This window comes from Eschrichtius robustus, chromosome 21 (genome assembly GCF_028021215.1).
Source record: "Eschrichtius robustus isolate mEscRob2 chromosome 21, mEscRob2.pri, whole genome shotgun sequence".
In the NCBI taxonomy this organism is placed as follows: domain Eukaryota; kingdom Metazoa; phylum Chordata; class Mammalia; order Artiodactyla; family Eschrichtiidae; genus Eschrichtius; species Eschrichtius robustus.
This window is the reverse complement of record NC_090844.1, coordinates 35,246,405-35,267,317: the sequence shown is the minus strand read 5'-3', so window position 1 is coordinate 35,267,317 and position 20,913 is coordinate 35,246,405. Positions and strand designations below refer to the sequence as shown.

Below are 20,913 nucleotides of genomic sequence, written 5' to 3'. Positions count from 1 at the left end.
AAACTCAGGGCTGAAAAGAATACCTGCCATCCAGCAGCCAACAGACTGCAGTCACTCCCTACAGAGAGCCCCGAGGAAACTCAGGATGTGAAAACAGAGGATACTGGCCCCAGATAGTTCAAGTGCATATCAAAGGAATGATTTCAGTGAGCCCAGACTCTTGCATCTTCCCATACATAGAAAAGTGCTAAATTCTTTAACTTGAGGTATCTGGTTTTCTTTAATTAACAATAATCCTTTGACGGTCCTGACTACCTGCCCTTCGTTGCAAAACTCCTATGTGTCCTGGCTCCCCCCTCGCCTCCTTGGAGCAGTTTCTCAGAGTTATCTGAAAAGCCATGTCCTGGGCTGCAGTTCTTATTTTGCCCCAAATAAAACTTAACTCGCAACTCTCACGTTGTGTATTTTTTTAAGTCAAAAATAGTTACTCCGGGGCTTCCCTGGTGGCGCAGTGGTTGAGAGTCTGCCTGCCAATGCAGGGGACATGGGTTCGAGCTCTGGTCTGGGAGGATCCCGCGTGCCGTGGAGCAACTAGGCCCGTGAGCCACAACTGCTGGGCCTGCGCGTCTGGAGCCTGTGCTCCGCAACGGGAGAGGCCGCGATGGTGAGAGGCCCGCGCATCGCGATCAAGAGTGGCCCCCGCTTGCCATAACTGGAGAGGGCCCTCGCACGGAGGCGAAGACCCAACACAGCCAAAAATAAATAATAAGTAAATCATAATAAATTAAAAAACAAACAAACAAAAAAAAACTTCCGCCATTTAAAAAAAAAGAAAAAAAAAAAAATAGTTACTCCGGAGGACGGGAACACATAATTCAAATTGAAGTATTATTTAAAGATATAAATGTAGGAAACTTATGTTCTAAAACAGAAACCTGTGCAATGCAGTCTGGAACATGTTCTTGACAAAATGAAAGCAAAGAGGCCCCATGAAAACACATCCAAGCATCCCCTACAAATCACTTCTGTGTCTTCTCTGTGCACCAAATGCAGGAGTCCCAGGTTATATATATGTGAGGACATAACCAATGTTTGGATGCGTGTGTGTGAAGAAAGCCGCCCCTGCAGAGCTGGCAATTGCAAAAACATAGACCATAATTTTAAAAAATTAATTAATTTATTTATTATTGGCTGCACTGGTCTAGTTACAGTGAGCGGGGGCTACTCTTCATTGCGGTGCGTGGGCTTCTCATTGCGGTGGCTTCTCTTGTTGTGGAGCACGGGCTCTAGGCGTGCAGGCTTCAGTAGTTGTGGCTCATGGGCTCTAGAGTGCAGGCTCAGTAGTTGTGGCACACGGGCTTAGTTGCTCCACCGCATGTGGGATCTTCCCAGACCAGGGCTCGAACCCGTGTCCCCTGCATTGGCAGGTGGATTCTTAACCACTGCGCCACCAGGGAAGTCCTGACCTTAATTTTTTTAACCTAAAAACAGACCTCATGCCACATTAGCCATGACCTTACGCTAAAAGGATGGTCAATTCCAAAGCATTAGCTCAGAGAGGCAATTTCTGGTGCAAATGCCTCTGAGATATCTCAAGAGATCTGCCCGTGCCCCGGGGTTCACTTTTTCTCTGGCTGTGCCTGTGTCTTCCTCTTCTTGGTGTGAGGTTTGAGCCAACTGACGCCTCTGCTCGTCGCTTAGTCTGCTGGTGACGCCAGAGTACAGAGTGACTCTCTGGTGCACCCTCCTGTGCCATGATGGGGGTTTGGTGGGGGTGTGAGGTTCTGGCAGTGGGGAGGGGCAGCGGAGGGTCCGGGGCAACTGTAGGAGACCCGCAATCTCCCTGGGGGAGAGAAGAGTCACCGCGGTCAGGGAGCGGTATTCAGCACAGCCCCACGGAGGTGGGTGGGTTGCAGCGCCCGGGGCTGGGGGGCATCCCAGACCAGGAAAGCTCGGCAGGCAGGTCTGGGTGCTGGCCTTATCGAGGCCACAGGAGGGTGAGACCAGGCCAGAGGCTGGACGTCCTCGCCTTCAGCCTTAACCAGGCTGAGACCCTGGGACACTGAGTCTAATTGCAGAGCTGGGATGAGAATTCAGGCCTCCCCAACCCCATTTAGCGGTAAGCAGTTTCTGAGTTATGTAAACCACTCTCCCTCGGAATGTCAAGTGCTACTCTTGGCCATCATATCAGCAAACACTGGACAGTTTCCTCCTCTGAATATCAATAGCCAACAGGGTAAAACAGTAGAGAACTCAAGTCTGCCCCTCCTGGTAATATTAGGTTAATTCAGTCTGGTCACCTGTTTTCTAAGTCTTCCTCCAATAGGGTGTCACTCTGTAGTTATATCCAGATATGACTGTACTTATTTCCTCCAAAATAACTGTAGGCAGAAGGTGATGCTAGAATCTTGTATGTCTTCATAATTACTAGTGGCTATAGGATATTTTTCTATTTATTCCAGAACCTTAAGATTTCAGAGATGGATGAAAATAATAATTACCTGGTTATCCCACCTTGTTTTGCTAGAAGTGAAAAACTGAAGTTCAGAGAGGTAGAGGGACCTGTCCAAGGTCACACAGCTAATGGTGGGAAGAGATGGGAACGAAAGTTTCTTTTCTTTTCTTTTTAAAATTTTTATTTATTTTTGGCTGTGTTGGGTCTTCGTTGCTGTGCGTGGGCTTTCTCTAGTCTCAGCGAGCGGGGCTACTCTTTGTTGCGGTGTGTGGGCTTCTCATTGCGGTGGCTTCTCTTGTTGCGGAGCACGGGCTCTAGGCCCACGGGCTTCAGCAGTTGTGGCACGTGGGCTCAGTAGTTGTGGCTCACGGGCTCTGGAGCGCAGGCTCAGTAGTTGTGCCGCACGGGCTTAGTTGCTCCGTGGCATGTGGGATCTTCCCAGACCAGGGCTCAAACCCGTGTCCCCTGCATTGGCAGGTGGATTCTTTACCACTGTGCCACCAGGGAAGGCCGGTAACAGAAGTTTCTGACTTCCAGCCCTGTGTATGTCTGCAATTTTATAATGTCATGACTGCTGAACTACTGTTACAAATGAAAGCTAAGAGACAGGTTCTCTTAGACAACTGACCATTGTCTCTCAGACAACAGAAACCACACGGAACATTTCAAGAAACACCTAACAATGATCAGTTTAAAAACTTTCTCATTAAAGCACACATACACCCATGCACACTCACACATATACGTGCACCCCACCCTCTTCTCTGGCTACATTTTACACTCTCCAGGTGTGTCTTGCACAGCGAACAACTTCACAAACAGACTGCTACAACCCTATGCGTCCTTTAAATGAATGCCGCCACAGGAGTCAGGCCTGGAGTACCAGCAAACCCCATCCTCCCGCGTGATCCTGGTGGCCGCCCAGAGGTCGTGGCCCTGCTGGGCTGGCCCGGGAGCTACTGCATGAGATGCCTGACTGAGCAAATCTGCGTCCAGAGCCGAAGAGCCGGGAGGAGTTATCTCCTGCCTTCCCTTCCTCAGGAGGCGGGCGGGCTGTACAGCCACCAAAGGTACGCAATGCACATCAGGGTCTGCAATTACATAAACTTCTGTATTAGTTTCCTAGGGCTGCCGTAACAAATTACCATAAACTCGGTGGCTTAAGACAAAAGACATTTATTCTGTCACAGTTCTGGAGGCAAGAAGTCTGGAATCGAGGTGTCCGCAGGGCCATGCTCCCCTCCAGGGCTCTGGGAAGTCTGCTCCACACTGCCCCCCCGGCCCCCGGCGTCCCCTGGCTTGCGGCTTGACACTCGGGGCCCTGCCTCTGTTGTCCCCTGGCTGCAATTCCCTCTGCGTGCGCACCTCAACTTCCCAACCCCTCTCTTCTTATAAGGATGCCAGTCGTTGGCTTTGGGGCCTGCCCTAATCTGGTCTGACCTTGTCTTAATGTGATCACATCCGCAAAGACCCTGTTTCCAAATAAGGCCACGTTCACAGGTGCAGGGGGATAGGACTTCAATGTCTCTTTGGGGGACTCGACCCCCAGCACCTGGTGTCCAGAAAGCTCACTCTTCTGCCCTTGTCTATCCAAGGCACGCATGTGGCTTCACCCTCCTCGGCGAGGTCCTGGGCGGAGCCCTGACCGGCTCCCCAGAGCCAGGGAACCCCTCACACAGGGCCCCTCACCCCCTGCCGTATTTCTGTACATGTGAAGGCTCTCGTCCTACACCTTCAAACTCCTCATTCAGTTCACAACACCCGCAACTTGTGTTCCCTGTGTGTCTCACACCCTGGCCCACACACGCACCGCAAGTGAGGTGTGCGGGGCCGTGGGCTCAGCCACCAGCGCAGGCTCTTTGGCCAGCCCCTGACGCCGCTGAGGAACTTCATAGGAGCAGGACCCCGAGACCTTCCGAGATGAGGCAGAGAGGGAGTGCCGAGGCCACGCAGGACTTCTGGTTTTGAGGTGCCCCTTAACTCCTAAAAGGTTCCAATTTCTTCTTCGTTTATTCCATACATCACTAGGGTTGTAGCCTTCATGTTGGGAGCTGCAGAAATGGGGGTTCTTCTCCCTTTACTGCTGGGGTGCGTACAATGCAGAGGTGATTCCCTCTTAGCGTTCATTAAACTCCAGCATTTGTGCAGAAGAGAGGTCGCCATGGGACCCCCAAGGGTCCTTTCACTTGATCGGGATCGGCTCGCTGCAGGGTGATGTGGCTTCATACACAAGTGTCCGTCTCCGCGGTGTCTGTCTGTCCAGAGGACGGCCCAGCTGGCGGCTGCAGGATGACAGGATGAGGCTGTCACTCAAACAGCTCCTGGTAGTCGGGCGGCTGTTCCTGCTGACCGCAGGGGTACAGAAGGAGCTCCTTCCCCAGGGAGGTGATGGGCTCCTCCTGTGAAGCAGAGGGTACAGGTCAGGCTGTGCCCAGTGACAGCAGCACAGGTAATAGGTGGCTCCTGAGTCTTATTTATGAGACAGTTCAATAAGAAGCCATGCCCTCCCCACCTCGCCAGAGCACATAACTTCTGGTCTCCCCTCGGTGTACACAAAGCTTTCTTGGCTTAGGCAGCCTTGAAAGAGATTTTTCTTGCCCGCAAACTGCCACGTGGTCTCCCTCCCTCCTGGGCTTGTGCTCTAACTTAAGAGTGTTCTCATGATGGAAAAGAATATATTAAAAAAAAAAAAGAATGTATATATATGTATAACTGAGTCACTTTGCAGTACAGCAGTAATTAACACCACATTGTGAATCAACTATACTTCAAAAATAAAAAGGAGTGTTCTCAGATGTGATCAGAGGGCACAGATTCTGTAGCATCTCCTGCATGCTCTGCCCCAGTGCGTTCTCCCTGAGCATTTGAGGAGGAACTAGGTTCAGTGATAAAGGAAATGCCATTGACAATCCTGATAATCAGGAGGGGTCATCACAGGCTAATCCCCCACTGCTTGTGTCAGTCATTTTTCGTGGAATTGCCTTTCACTGTCAGAGCTGCTGCAGGACCCCTATCACAGAGCCAACGAAGCTGCGTATCGCTTCACCTTGTGGTACTCCACCAGCTCAGCCAGGCTGGCATGCTGCAGCTGGTCCGCACCCAGGAAGCTGTACGAGTCCGTGGAGGCATCTATGAGGAAGTGTTTGCAGCCGTCCTTGGAAACGTAGGACAGGACGTAGCCCTTGATCCTCTCGCTGACCCGGATCAGAAAGCTGCCTGGCACGCACGTGCTCAGAAGCTCATTCGCTCTCTGTAGTGTGAGAATTCCTGTGGGAAAGAAGAGGGGTTTCAGCCAAATCATTTCCAAAACTCCCCTCTGCTAAATGCAGCCGTGTGGATAAAGCTAATAAAAATCTGAGCAAGTTTAAGTCCAGTTTGGACTTCTTAGGAATACGGTATAGTATCATTCGTCGTCTGGTATTTGGTAACTGGGCCGGGGTAGGTTACATAAGCAAATGGATAGTATAAACAAGAGCTGAAACGTTTACCCCTCAGAACACATTTCCACTCGCACACCCACTGACAACAGCACAGGCGTCAGGTGGCTTCTGAGTGTGGTCGGACCCTTGACGGTTGTCCTGGGAGGGTGAGCTCTCCCCAGTTGACTGACGGGGACTCTGTGGCCTGGGAATGATCCTGCTTGATCTGGAACGGTAGTTCTCACCCAGGACGATGTCTGGAAATGTCTGAGACACTTTGGCTGTCCTGGGTGGGGGACTACTTTCCCCCAGTGCGTCGAGGCTGGGATGATGCTAGGCCCCCCACCGCGAACAGAAGAGCCTTGCTACGAAGAGTGATCCAGCCCCAAGTGCCGCCAGCGCTGAAGGTGGACACCCCGGTCGGGTGTCAGCGAGTTAGTGACACAACCAGGACGGGCCCAGGCCTACCCAGTGCCACTGCTGTGGCCACTCCTAAATGATACTTCCCTTACAGGAATGAAGGTAGATATATAGGGATATGCACGCACATGTGTATATATGTGCTTATCTATTAACATTTATGTCTTCACATACAGTCAAAAGAATGAAACCCTTCATATATATACACATGAGTTTTATACACCTATGTATACATGTGTATAGTTTGGATGCCTCATGAATTCACACTGATTCAGACCGGCCTTTTCCCCAATGAGTCCACACGCATGAGGTTTGACTCGTATTCCCGGTTCCCCTTCTCGTGCCTAGTGTAATTCTTCAGATGAACCAGCAACGTGATGAGACAGCCAGAACGGGCACAGACACGCCTTGGCAGGGTGGTGGGGGCGGTGAGCGACGCTGACCTCTGACCTCTGACCTGGGGAGCAGCGTTCTCTGCGCCCTCTCCCACGTCAGCAGATGGGACCCCCCGCCTTCTCCCATGCTGATCCTCAGTATCGATATCAGGAAAACCCGGAAAACCTCCTGGTGAAAAGGCAATGGATTATCACAGCCCTTTAGTCCAACATGACTAAAGGTGGTAAAGTTAACTGAGAATTAAACCTAATTATCCAGGGTGAAGCCTAAAATAAAACTGCTTCTATGTTCTCTTTTGTAAGCAGACCTTTAATAAAGGGAGGATTGGAAATCCGCTGTTCTCCCCCCGCCGAGACCAGCCGACTGGCCCGCCTCCTGCCCCGTCCCCCCTGCAGGGCCCGCACCTGACATCCCGGTGTGTGAGGCTCGGCCCCAGGGCGACGCCAGGATGGGGGTGGGAGTTGGGGCGCTGGGCAGGAAATGAGCCTGCCGCCTTTCCTCTGGCCCCAGCTCTGCTGTGCCCCTGCCCCACGGGGCACCTTGTCCGTCCTCTCCAGTCACCTTCCTGCCCTTCCCCGGCGAGGAGCCCCCGGGTCAGCTGCTGGGTGTCCGCGTCAGGTGCCCAGGTGATGCCCAGGTGAGCTCCCCCAGCTACGACCGCTTCCGTCTGCCTGTTTACCTTCTGCACACACCTGGTCCCACGGAGGGTGACCGGAGGCTGAACCAAGGCCACAGGTGACCAGCCTGCCCGGGGCCTGCAGGGGACCAAGGTTTGAAGACTCTGGGTCTATCTCTGAAACCAGGGGTATTTTTCACTGACTTCAGAATCTAGCTGAGGGGCTCATTCTGAAAAGATTTCTCTCCCCTCCCTGACTTACTGACAGGCTGACTCTGAGATTCCAGATTACTTCAACAGATGGGACAGATGTTATAATGTATAATGTCTGAATTTCATCAAGACGGATTTGGATTCCTAAAATGAAAGCTATTCTGGAAAATTATACCCAGAATAAGGCAAATTCCTCCTAAAATCAGGTCATATAGTAGCTGTAAATCAAACCATCCGAGAGCCTCCCAGTCTGTAACTATTCCTCATTACACACAAGTCCTGGTGCTGTCTCGTCTCCAGAGACACCAGAACTCGGTCCTAATGGGGCCTCCTTCCACTCAGTGGTACCCACGGCAGGTGCAGAAGGCGAATGCTACGGGGACCAGGCTTTGTTCTTTTTGCTTTACAACAGGGTCACCATGCCTGAAGGGCATGCTCTCTTGGTGCACCTGTGATACAGGTCGATGGACAATTTCTCATGATTCCATCGAGGGCAGCGGGTGCCTACAGGGAGGCCTGACTGAGGTCACTGCCAAGCGGGGAGCTTGGTCTGCCCGTAAAGGGAGCTCTTGAATGCAACGCCAAAGCCCAGCATCAGATATTAATCACCACGGACTCGTGCCCCGTGCACGACTCTAAGAAATTAATTCTAGAGCAGTGAGTGGTCTTCCTCCAGTCCCTGAGGCTGTGACACCTCCAGGCCACCTCCCTCGCACTAGCTCTCCTCACACAAGAACCAAACCTGTCTGAGAGCATAGAAGGATCTCCGCGCTAGTGGACACGGATACATAAAAGCTTCCTTCTGCTTCACCAGTTTTTTGAAATGAACCAGCTCTTCACCCAGCGGTCTATTTTGGAGCTGAATCCAGGCCGGGTGGGGCAGAATGGCGGTGGCCCAGGGGACAGCAGAGGGCATTGTGCCAGGGGGAAGGGGCTAAGCTCCCGAGAGCCTGGACCCCCGGCTTGGAGGGGAGCAGAGAGAAAGGTCCCACTTGTCCCGGTCGTCTGCGTGATGCCCGGCGCCCTCAAGAACAGTCCTATTCAACAGAATTTTCTGTGACGATGGAAATGTTGTCTGTGCTGGTCATGTGTGGCTACTGAGCACCTGACATGCGACTGAGGGACTCAATTTTTAATTTTAATTAATTTTGATGTAAAGAGCCAGGCATGGCTAGTGGCTCCATATCGGAGAGCACAGCCCTAAACCCCTGTGAGTGTAGGTTTAGCGCTCCAGGCCAGGCCCAGGAAAACTGTTTTTGCACAGGAGACGGTAAATGGACCCCAGGAGACCTGAAACAACTCAGAACCCCCCCGCAGGACCCTCACTGGAAAGCCAAGTGACAGCGACTTCCCTACAGAAGGAGGGCAGGTAAATGGGATGCCCTTTGCCGGCCCTTCCTCCGTATTCTCCAAGATTCAGCCCAACAGCATGAAGCGTTCTCATCTCTCCCTGAGCAATTTGAGGCTCAGGGTCCTGCAGGCCCGGTGAGCACCTGGCCCCATCCCCGCTGAGCACTCACTCAGCCTCTCCAAGGGCTCACCTGGCCCGACCTCCACCTGGGCAAGCGCCATCCACAGCTCTGAGGGGACCACGGCACATTCTGCTCTGTCTCTCCCTGCCCCACCTCCTCGTGGGCAACGAGAGGGCAGCTCCCACTCCTTATTTATTTTCACAGCCTCAGCACCTGCCACTCAGGATACCCAGAAAAGGTCTAACGAATAATTTTGTCTTACTTCTTTCTCTAGGACACTTCTAGCAACCACTGCCTCTGGTCTGAGAACTGTTACCAAGGGGACAAGGGGTGCACTCAGGTTTCTCCAAGGCACCGCTAGGTCTAACTCTGCTGATACATGTACATCTGTGTGACCTGCTTCCAGTATCTGGAAAAGCTGTGTTTAATAACCAGACGAAAGATAACCCAACAACAACAGCACTGAGGGTTCTTTGTGTCTGCCTGGCACTCCTCCAGGTGTGCATTCCCTCATTCAATCCTCATGGTGGCCTGAGGAAGAGGCACTGTCACTGCCCTTCAAGGACAAAGGGGAAGGCCCGTGTTGCAGAGTTCTTGACGTGCATAAGGCCTCTCGGGTGGGCCCGGAGTGCTGGCTGGACCAGGTGCCTGACCCGAGGCGAGGATCACACACACCCATCCGGAACACCTGTCCCCGGAGGGCACGTCGGTTCTTCCAGGCAGAACCCTGCAGACTGCGAGTGTACACGTTATCCCCGGGGAGTCTTAAACTTGGGAGAGAGCTCCTCCCTACTTTACACTCTCTGACCCTGCAGTATGTAAAGGAAGCACGTTCAGAGAGGCTCTGGGTCCTGCCCTGGTCCTCTGTGTAGAAGGAGACGCACCGTGATGCTGACATTCACCTTTGACGTCTCAGGCACCTTAGGGATGAGGAAAAACGGCCAGAGCTCTTAAAGTATTACTCATAATGTTTCCTTAATAATGCAAAGGTTAAAATTACATCGTTTGTTCTCACTTCATCACCTTAATGGCTAACACTTACTCACCAGGCCTGAGTATGCGTCACACACAGTTCTAAGTACTTTATGTATTTTACCTTGTTCAGACCAGCCCTGGGAGGCAGGTAACGTCGTTATCTGCATCAGACTGATGAGAGTCAAGTGCAGGAGTCATGCGACTTGCTGAGGCCACACAGCCGGCTGGTGGGGGACCGGGAGCTGAGCGCAGGCGGCCAGGCCCCAGAGATGCGCTTGTCGCCAGTGCACGTGCCCCGCCTCCCCGCACCGGCTCAAGAAGCAGCGTCTAGCCTGCTCTGGCTGTGGCAGCAGAAGTCCAGGACACAAGGCACGTGACGACAAAAATGTCTGACAACAAAAGCATGGACTTAAAACTACTTCTCTAAAGAGTAGAATGCCCCTTTCCAGAAACGCGTCCCAAGTAAATCCCCAAGCAGAGCCACTCCCCTTGGTGGGACCCACCCACTGCCCTCTCTCTTGCCTCTGAGGTCCCTCCAAGACCACAGTGGAAACCGCAAGCCCAGAGCGGTGGGCGTCAGCGATGGGAAGTGCGAGGCCCCGAGCGCAGGCAGGCCCTGACCCCGGTGGCCCGCAGCGTCCGCGTGAGGACCTAACTGCATCATTTGAAAAACTCAAGGAAGAGAGGGTTTGGGGTTAATGGACTGTTCTCCGCATTACTGGAATAACATACTAAGCCCTGGGTAATTTATGAGAAAAGCCAGGGTCTCCCAGAAAAAAAGCAATGCGTAGTATTCGCTGCAGAAAAGATAGCTCTTCTCAAATCTGAATAAATACTGTCGCTTTCACCTCTTTATGTTTCATCTTCAGGTATTTCAGAAATCTGAACTAACACTACGCAGGCACATACGAGAACCGCAGAGAGTAATTTGGACAAAGTGCTCTGATGCCTCGTTGTGGATGAAGCTTTGACGCTGAACGGAGGGGACTCCCAGGGCTCGTGGCTCAGGCCTTGCTGGTCCCTCCCAAGGTCAGGGTTTCCCCGTGCCCTCCCCTACAGAGGCTGGAGATAGGTGGGCCCCAAGCCAGGCATTTACAACTGGCCTCCCGTTTACATTTCAGGGGGCAGGAAAAAGTGGGCTTCAGGCCAGACTAGTCTTCTGTTTGCATTTCCTGAGACAGGAGATAGGTGGGTTCTAGGTTAGACAGTTAAAATCAGCCTCCTGTTTGCTCTCCGAAATGGAAGTGACAACAGAAACAGTGTAAATAGCCAGACTTTGTCTCCTGTGGATGCCTGAAGATGACAGTCTTGGCAGGAACAGACAGGGGCTAAACTTTGTTTGGGTAAAGGATCAAGAGGTCACATATTTCCCACCCTTGGGGCAAGGGAGATGCTGCACATGTGCAGAAAGCCTCCTTGGGGGTCAAAAAGGAGGGGGCGCCACCCCATAATAGGTGATGCTAAGGCCATCCCATAGGCCTCTGGGCTGGAATCCATCTTGGAAAAAAGTTGCGCACACGTGTTAGGGAGGGTCCTAGGGCAGGGCAGGTGCGGAGAAAGAAACCAGATAATTGGCCAGAGGTAAACAGAGACCCGGAAGAACTGCCCTGTATAAGTGACTTCACTGCCTCTTTACTGCGTTCCTCCTTATTAGGGAGGACGCCCACACCCTTCCTCTCCAGGTGTGCATCTCTGCCTTGTTTCTGTCTTAACTGAACAAACTGTTTCCCTGTGTGCTCTCCCACTTGCTGTGCTGTGTCTCTAATAATAAGCTTTGCACCTGTTTTTACAGTTTTTGCCTCTGTGAGAAATGCATTTTTCACCGCGGGCAAGAGCCAGGGGGTGTGGTGGCTAGGATTCCTGGTTTTCATCCGGGCTCCCCAGGTTCAATTCCTGGGCAGGGAACTAAGATCTCGCTTCACGCCACCACTCCCTGCGGCCTCTGCGAGATCACTGCCTCGCACAGGCACCGACGTCCTCCTGCTTCCGACCACAGCCTCTTCCACTTCATGAGGCAGCCGAATCATAGATGTAAGTGAGGCAGGGTGAATACATTTGGGTGACTTTGGAAAGTCACACAAATCAGTAATTTGTGCTTAAGACAGAAGCTTGAAAAATCCCTTTGTGAGAGATGGGTAGAATTTTGATGGCCCCCCAATTAAGAAATCTCTACTCCTCAGCAAAATAGCTGAAGGACAGATTATCACTTATGGATGCCAGTTTCCAGGTTAATTAAGGTTTTAGCCTGAAAGAAATCTAGGGAGGCTTCTGTGAGACTTTCTCAATGCAACCCATCCAGGTATATACACTCAGCCCTGGAGGACTGTGCTGATGGAGCCTGGATGGCACACTGCAGGTATAATGGAGAAGAACAAACCTGACTCCATATTGGACCTATTCCTTTAGCTCTAACCTTTGTGCTCTGTGCCCTGTGCTTAGTCATGCTGGCTCTGCACCTTTGTAAAAAGGAGTGCTGCCTATAGCCTGAAATATACAGGGTAGCCCATTCTCAAGGCTCTGACCTTTAAAGGTATAACACTTTCCATTCACATAGAGATAAAAAGTTGCAGAACAGAGAATAACCTTTGTCTTGTTGTGACCTGACCTATGTGACCTACGTGGACAGCAGCAAGAACAAAGAATTCTGACACCAAGAAGTTTGTAATAACGAAGCACACCACCTCCCCTTTTAGTGTAAAAGCAGCCTGAATTCTAGCTGGGGTAAGATGGTTCTTTGGGACACTAGTCCACCGTCTCCTCTGTCTGCTGCCTTCCTGAATAAAGTTACTCTTCTCTGCCCCAACACCTCATCTCTCAATGTATCGGCCTGTCATGCCCCGAGCAGTATGAGCTTGGACTCGGTAACACTGGGAAGACAAAGACACAGGATTCCTCCTGGACAATCATCTCTAGGGAACTTAAGTTCCAGAGAATAACTGCCTCCACAGAAATGGACAGGATTTACCCCCAATGGAGGATGAAAATTTGGAGGGTGTAGCTAATATGGAAGGAATCAAAATAGTTGCAGTATGAACTGTGTTGGTAGCCCACAGATGTTAAAAGGATTTGCTCTTTAAGTAGCTTAAAATGTAAAGTTTTAAAAAAATGTAAAGCATTTGGAGGGCAGGTTCGATCATATGCCACGACAGCAAAGACATCCACAAGAAATAAATCAGGTGGAAATATTTCATCAACAGTCTAAGCATTTCCATTTTTGGATAAGGAAGCATAAATTACATTTCAGAGGAATAATGATCAGCTATTGATGAATAAAGCAAGCATGTGAATTATCTAACAACAACAGAAGTAATTAGAAATCTCCTAAATCAGAAATCTGTTTCCACGTTTACTTCTATTTTTTCCCACCTTCCCACTCCTAGTTCCTGCTGGTTCCTAAGCTCCTGACACTGTTGCATATTTAACAGGAGTAAGAAAATGGACGGAATGAAGAAATGGGTCTCTGGGTTTCTGGATGGACCTTCAAACTTCAGTTTTATTTATTCCTTGGCCCTTTTCTCCAAGAAGTGGTACAATTAATTACATATCTACCCACGTTGGAGACTCACAGTAGGAGACAGAATGAGTGAAATGACTTTGCTCAGAGGGGTGTTAAGTTTGGCCAGGAAGTCTCCCCGACACTTATCACCAACTGCACAAACGGTCCAGACCAAAAGGCGCTGTAATAGGGTGGCCGCACGCAAGAATGAAATGGATAAAAACAAGGATCATATTCGAGGGTCAAGACAGTCCTGAACTGAACACAAGCATGCGAGGAGATAAGCAGTGAGGAATAGAGAAGAAAACAATCCCTCTTAAGGAAACAAAACCAAATAGACTTAACAACTACAATACTCAGAAAATTATATATCTAGAAAAGAGAAGACACTGCTTCAGTGACCCTAGGACTCACTGCCATCTCACCACATCCTACCTCCTAACCCCACGCTCAACCCTAACTGCTTGTTATGCTGAACTTTCCACACAGCTTTATTCCCTGTTTGTGGGGTGGCTCTCCGTTTGTTCTTCCAAATTACTGTCGCCTTCTGGGGTGACCTCCTGGGCTCTAGGCTTTTAAAGGACAGGCCCTAAGTAAATACTTGAGGAAACAGCATAGGACGGTTTTGGCAGTAATTAAGATCTATTTTGTTGGGGCTTCCCTGGTGGTGCAGTGGTTGAGGGTCTGCCTCCCAATGCAGGGGACACGGGTTCGAGCCCTGGTCTGGGAAGATCCCACATGCCGCGGAGCAACTAGGCCCATGAGCCACAATTACTGAGCCTGCGCGTCTGGAGCCTGTGCTCCGCAACGAGAGAGGCCGCGACAGTGAGAGGCCCGCGCACCGCGATGAAGAGTGGCCCCCACTTGCCGCAACTAGAGAAAAGCCCTCGCACAGAAACAAAGACCCAACACAGCCATAAATAAAATAAATAAATAAATAAATAAAATTTAAAAAAAAAAAAAAAGAGATCCGAAAACTGACTGTTAAAAAAAAAAAAAAAAAAAGATCTATTTTGTTGAAGTGCTGCGTCTTCCTTGTATGTGAGGCCGCTACTCAAGACAATACTTTGTGGTGGGGTGAGGATGATGAGGAACAGAGAGGCAGGGAGGACAGGAGGGGTGAACTTCCAATAGGAAGCTGATCGGTTCTGGTGACAACAGAAACACTGCACCAGGCCCTAAGCACTTCACGCATGTCAGCTGACTTACTTAAAAAACAATGCTGTGGTGTAGATATTACACCCATTTACAGAGGAGAAAACACAACTGAAACCCAGTGATCCATCTTGGAGTCTGGTACTAAGCCTGCACCATACTACCTTTCCGAGCTAGGAGCTAAGAAAACTCTGTGCTGCTTTGGGGCATTAAATTTTTTAAAATCAGTTTGAGATATCATTTACATACAATAAAATTCACCAATTTTAAGTGTGCCGTAGATCAATTCTGACAAACGCATACAGTTGGGTAACTACTACCACAATCATAATAAGATTGCACTTCTGTTACTCCAAACCCTGTGGCCTTGGAACATTTGTATGTCAAATAACTGCTTCTTGGAATCCCACCTGGGAGTGAGCAAAACAGTGTCCAGACAAAAGCGTGCTTTTCCCTTATTCTCAGAGGCAGGGATGGGGCAAGACGTAGCTGAATGAGGTCTCTTTGACACTCCTATTTCACCACTGACTGTGAGACTGAGTGACCTCATTCATTTATCAGAGAAGCAAATCTCTACGGTATTACTGTTCACTGATTTAAACTTCACAGGTTAATAAAAAGCACCACATGGGTGTTCTCACTTGTCCTAGCGCAGATACACTGCGGCTTTGAAGTCAAATAGATCTGGGTGTGAATGCTGCTTCTGCCACCACAGGTGGGGAAAGAACCTACCATCTTAGTTCCTGGGTTCTTCTTCTATGGAGTGGGAATGAAAGTTACCTTCTTCAAGAGCACAGTGCAATGCTTGGCCCATGTTAGCCCTCGAAATATTACAGCTCCAACAGAATACTCTGACAGTAGAATTCATAAGAGTTCAACAGTGTTACTGGACTCAAGATCAATATATAAAAACATAACTTCTTTACACCACCAACAACCAATGATATACTTTAAAAAATCTCTTTCAAAATAGAAACAAAAATTATAAGTACATAGAACTAAAGTCTGGTTTGCTTTTTTTAAAGTGCATGTCGTGTATGGGGAATTTATTTAATGATTTAAAAAGAAATATAAGGAGACATTTACCATGTTCACGGGTGGAAAGATATGATAATATAAAGATGGCAATTACCTCTCCAAATTAATCTACAAATTCAATGCAATTCCATTAAAAATCCCAACGAGAGTTTTAAAACTTGACATTACAAATCAGTGGAGAAAGGAAGGACTATTTAAGGAATGATGTTGGGACAACTGGCCACTCGTATGAAAAAGGATAAATCAAGCCTCTATACCACATATCATATATAAAAATAAATTACAGGGTGGAGTCAAGATGGCGGTGTGGGAAGATGCAGACTTTGCATCTCCCCACAACTAGGGCACCTGCCCTGATGCCCGAGGAGATGAGAGGAACCCCCAAGCGAACCGGTAGGACGTGGAGGGACTGAGAGGGCAGGAGAAATGGAGGCTGGACAGGACCGGTGCCCCTGAGGGGTGGCTGAGAGGGGGCAGGGGTTCCCACACCTAGAGGGACCCTCAGAGGCTCGGATTGGGGGGATGCAGGCCCAGCGTTACCCCTGCCCAGTTGGCCGGGGAAGTCTGCCCGGCTCTCAGGCCAGGTCCTACGCCCTCAGAGGTCCCCTCCGGGCTGGGTTGGTCCTGGGGACATAGAAGGGAGGCCGGGAGAGAACAGGAGAGGCAGGCGGGAGGGCCCTCCAGGACCAGAGGAGTGGGAGAGGATCACAGGGCGTTTGCTCTGCCCACTGGGGCCTGGGGAGCCTGCTAAGCTCCCAGGCCGATCTCCCACCCTCTGAAGCCCACTCCAGACCACGTGGGTCCTGGGGACATAGGAGGGAGGCCGGGGAGATCAGGAGAGGCAGGTGGGAGGGGCCCTCCAGGATGGGAGGAGCAGGAGAGGAGGGTGTTTGCCCTGCCCCTGTGAGCCCAGGAAGCCTGCTAGGCTCCCAGGTGGGGTCCCCCACCCACTGAGAGCAGGGGTGGGGGGCACGCCTGGGTCCCTTATGTTCCATTGAGCCTAAGCCCCATCCCCCTACCCCCCACCTTTTCCAGCCCTGTGCGTCCCGAGCATAGGCCCCGCCCACTGCCCAAACCTCGCCCTTGCTTAGGCACCACCCTCCACAACCAAGGCCTTTTCCACCTTTTTTTTTTTTTCTTCTCCTCTTTTTCACTATTGTGGTTCTGTTTTACCTTCTGGTTGTTGCTTCATCTATATTTTAATTTTTATATTTTTTCTAACATAGCTGTTAGTTTCCTGGTCTAATTTTATTTTTTACATTGTTTTGTTTTGTTTTTTTGCCACCCGGTGCAGCTTGCAGGATCTTGGTTCATGAACTGGGGGTTGGGCTGAAGCTCCTGGGGTGGGAGCTCCGAGTCCAAACCACTGAACTAACAGAGAACCTCAGACCCCAGGGAATATTCATCAGAGTGAGGTCTTCCAGAGATCCTCATCTTAGCACCAAGATCCAGCTCTACCAAACAGCTTACAAACTGCAGTGTTGGAAGCCTCAGGTCAAACAACCAGTAAGACAGGAACACAATCCCAGTCATAAAAAAAGGAAAAAAAAAATGAGATGGCAAAAAAATATGTCACAGATGAAGGAGCAAGGTAAAAACCTACAAGACCAAAAAAATAAAGAGGAAATAGGCAATCTACCTGAAAAAGAATTCAGAGTAATGATAATAAAGATGATCCAGAATCTCGGAAATAGAATGGAGGCACGGATTGAGAAAATACAAGAAATGTTTAACAAAGATCTAGAAGAACTAAAGAACAAACAAACAGAGATGAGCAATACAATAAGTGAAATGAAAAATACACTAGAAGGAATCAATGACAGAATAACTGAAGCAGAAGAACAAATAAGTGAGCTGGAAGACAAAATGGTGGAAATATCTGCTGAGGAGAAGAATAAAGAAAAAAGAATGAAAAGAATTGAAAACAATCTCAGAGACCTCTGGGATAACACTAAATGCACTAACATTCAAATTATAGGGGTCCCAGAAGAAGAAGAGAAAAAGAAAGGATCTGAGAAAAATATTTGAAGAGATTATAGTCGAAAACTTCCCTTACATGGGAAAGGAAATAGTCACCCAAGTCCAGGAAGCACAGAGAGTCCCATATAGGATAAACCCTAGGAGACACACACCAAGACACATATTAATCAAACTAACAAAAATTAAATTCAAAGAAAAAATATTAAAAGCAGCAAGGGGAAAAAAAAATAACATTTAAAGGAATCCCCATAAGGTTATCAGCTGATTTTTTAGTAGAAACTCTGCAGGCCAGAAGGCAGTGGCAGGATATACCTAAAATGATGAAAGAGAAAAACCTACAACCAAGATTACTCTACCCAGCAAGGATCTCATTCAGATTCGATGGAGAAATCAAAAGCTTTTCAGACAAGCAAAAGCTAAGACAATTCAGCACCACCAAACTAACAACAAATGCTAAAGAAACTTCTCTAGGCGGGAAACACAAGAGAAGAAAAAGACCCACAAAACCAAACCCAAAACAATTAAGAAAATGGTAATAGGAACATACATATCGATAATAACCTTGAATGTAAATGGATTAAATGCCCCAACCAAAAGACACAGACTGGCTGAATGGATACAAAAACAAGCCCATATATATGCTGTCTACAAGAGAGCCACTTCAGACCTAGGGACACATACAGACTGAAAGTGAAGGAATGGAAAAAGATATTCCATGCAAATGGAAATCAAAAGAAAGCTGAAGTAGCAATACTCGTATCAGATAAAATAGACTTGAAAATAAAGACTGCTACAAGACATAAGGAAGGACACTACATAATGATCAAGGGATTAATCCAAGAAGAAGATATAACAACTATGAATGTTTATGCACCCAACTTAGGAGCACCTCAATACATAAGGCAAATGCTAACAACCATGAAAGGGGAAATCGACAGTAACACAATAATAGTAGGGGACTTTAACAACCCACTTACCCAATGGACAGATCATCCAAACAGAAAATAAATAAGGAAACACAAGCTTTAATGACACAATAGACCAGATAAATTTAATTGATATTTATAGGACATTCCATCTGAAAACAGCAGATTATACTTTCTTCTCAAATGCCCACGGAACCTTCTCCAGGATAGATCACATCTTGGGTCACAAATCAAGCCTCAGTAAATTTAAGAAAATTGAAATCGTATCAAGCATCTTTTCTGACCACAGTGCCTATGAGATTGGAAATCAATTACAGGAAAAAAACTGTAAAAACCACAAATACATGGAGGCTAAACACTGCACTACTAAATAACCAAGAGATCACTGAAGAAATCGAACAAATAAAAAAATACATAGAAACAAATGACAACGAAAACACAATGACCCAAAACCTATGGGACACAGCAAAAACAGTTCTAAGAGAGAAGTTATATCAATTCAATCTCACCTCAGGAAATAAGAAAAATCTCAAATAAACAATCTAACCCTACACCTAAAGCAACTACAGAAAGAAGAACAAAGAAAACCCAAAGTTGTAGAAGGAAAGAAATCATAAAGATCAGAGCAGAAATAAATGAAATAGAAATGAAGAAAACAATAGCAAAGATCAATAAAACTAAAAGCTAGTTCTTTGAGAAGATAAACAAAATTGATAAACCCTTAGCCAGACTCATTAAGAAAAAAAGGGAGAGGACTGAAATCAATAAAATTAGAAATGAAAAAGGAGAAATCACACCTGACAGCACAGAAATAAAAAGGATTATAAGAGACTACTACAAACAACTATATGCCAATAAAATGGACAACCACGAAGAAATGGACAAATTCTTGGAAAGGTACAATTTTCCAAGATGGAACCAGGAAGAATTAGAAAATATAAACAGACCTATCACAAGTAATGAAATTGAAACTGTAATTAAAAATCTTCCAACAAACAAAATTCCAGGACCAGATGACTTCACAGGCAAATTCTATCAGACACTTAGAGAAGAGCTAACATTGATCCTTCTCAAACTCTTCCAAAAATTTCCAGAGGGAGAAACACTCTCAAATCCATTCTATGAAGCCATCATCACCCTGATACCAAAACCAGAAAAAGACATCACAAAAAAAGAAAATTATAGACCAATATCACTGATGAACATAGAAGCAAAAATATTGAACAAAATACTAGCAAACAGAATCCAACAACATATTAAAAGGATCATACACCAAGATCAAGTGGGATTTATCCCAGGGATGCAAGGATTCTTCAATATATGCAAATCAATCAATGTGATACACCATATCAACAAATTAAGGAATAAAAACCATATGATCATTTCAATAGATACAGAAAAAGCTTTTGACAAAATTCAACACCCATTTATGATAAAAACTCTCCAGAAAATGGGCATAGAGGGAACCTACTTCAACATAATAAAAGCCATATATGACAAACCCACAGCAAACATCATACTCAATAGTGAAAAACTGAAAGCATTTCCACTAAGATCAGGAACAAGAGAAGGATGTTCATTCTCGCCACTCTCATTCAACATAGTTTTGGAAGTCCTAGCCATGGCAGTCAGAGAAGAAAAAGAAATAAAAGGAATACAAATTGGAAAAGAAGAAGTAAAACTCTCACTGTTTGCAGATGACATGATACTATACATAGAAAGTCCTAAAGACGCAACCAGAAAACTACTAGAACTAATCAATGAATTTGGTAAGGTTTCAGGATACAAAATTAATGCACAGAAATCTCTGGCATTCCTATACACTAACAACAAAAAATCAGAAAGGGAAATTAAGGAAACAATCCCATTTACCATCATAACAAAAAGAAGAAAATACCTAGAAGTAAACCTACCTAAGGAGGCGAAAGACTGTACTCGGAAAACTATAAAACACTGATGAAAGAAATCAAAGATGACATAAACAGATGGAGAAATACACCATATTCTTGGATTGGAAGAATCGATATTGTGAAAATGACTATACTACCCAAAGCAATCCCTATCAAACTACCAAGGCATTCTTCACACAATTAGAACAAAAAATTTTACAATTCGTAGGGAAACACGAAAGACCCCACGTACCCAAAGCAACCTTGAGAAAGAAAAACGGTGCTGGAAGAATCAGGCTCCCTGACTTCAAACTATACTACAAAGCTACAGTAATCAAGACAGTATGGTACTGGTACAAAAACAGAAATATAGATCAATGGTATAGGATAGAAAGCCCAGAGATAAACCCACGCACATATGGTCACCTTATCTTTGATAAAGGAGGCAAGCATATACAGTGGAGAAAAGACAGCCTCTCCAATAAGTGGTGCTGGGAAAACTGGATGGGTACATATAAAAGTA

General features: G+C 47.5%; 1 protein-coding gene across 1 annotated transcript in view; it reads right to left on the bottom strand.

Annotated features, from left to right (window-relative positions):
* Window positions 1–3,624: 3,624 nt before the first annotated feature.
* SH2D4A (SH2 domain containing 4A) overlaps window positions 3,625–20,913 on the bottom strand; it is a 67,718-nt gene continuing 50,429 nt past the window's right edge. The window contains exons 8-9 of the mRNA XM_068532060.1: window positions 5,442–5,662; window positions 3,625–4,794 (exon numbers count right to left, since the gene is read on the bottom strand). Of these exons, the coding sequence (XP_068388161.1) occupies window positions 4,702–4,794; window positions 5,442–5,662 (314 nt within the window). The 3' untranslated portion in view covers window positions 3,625–4,701. The remainder of the gene's footprint in view (window positions 4,795–5,441; window positions 5,663–20,913) is intronic.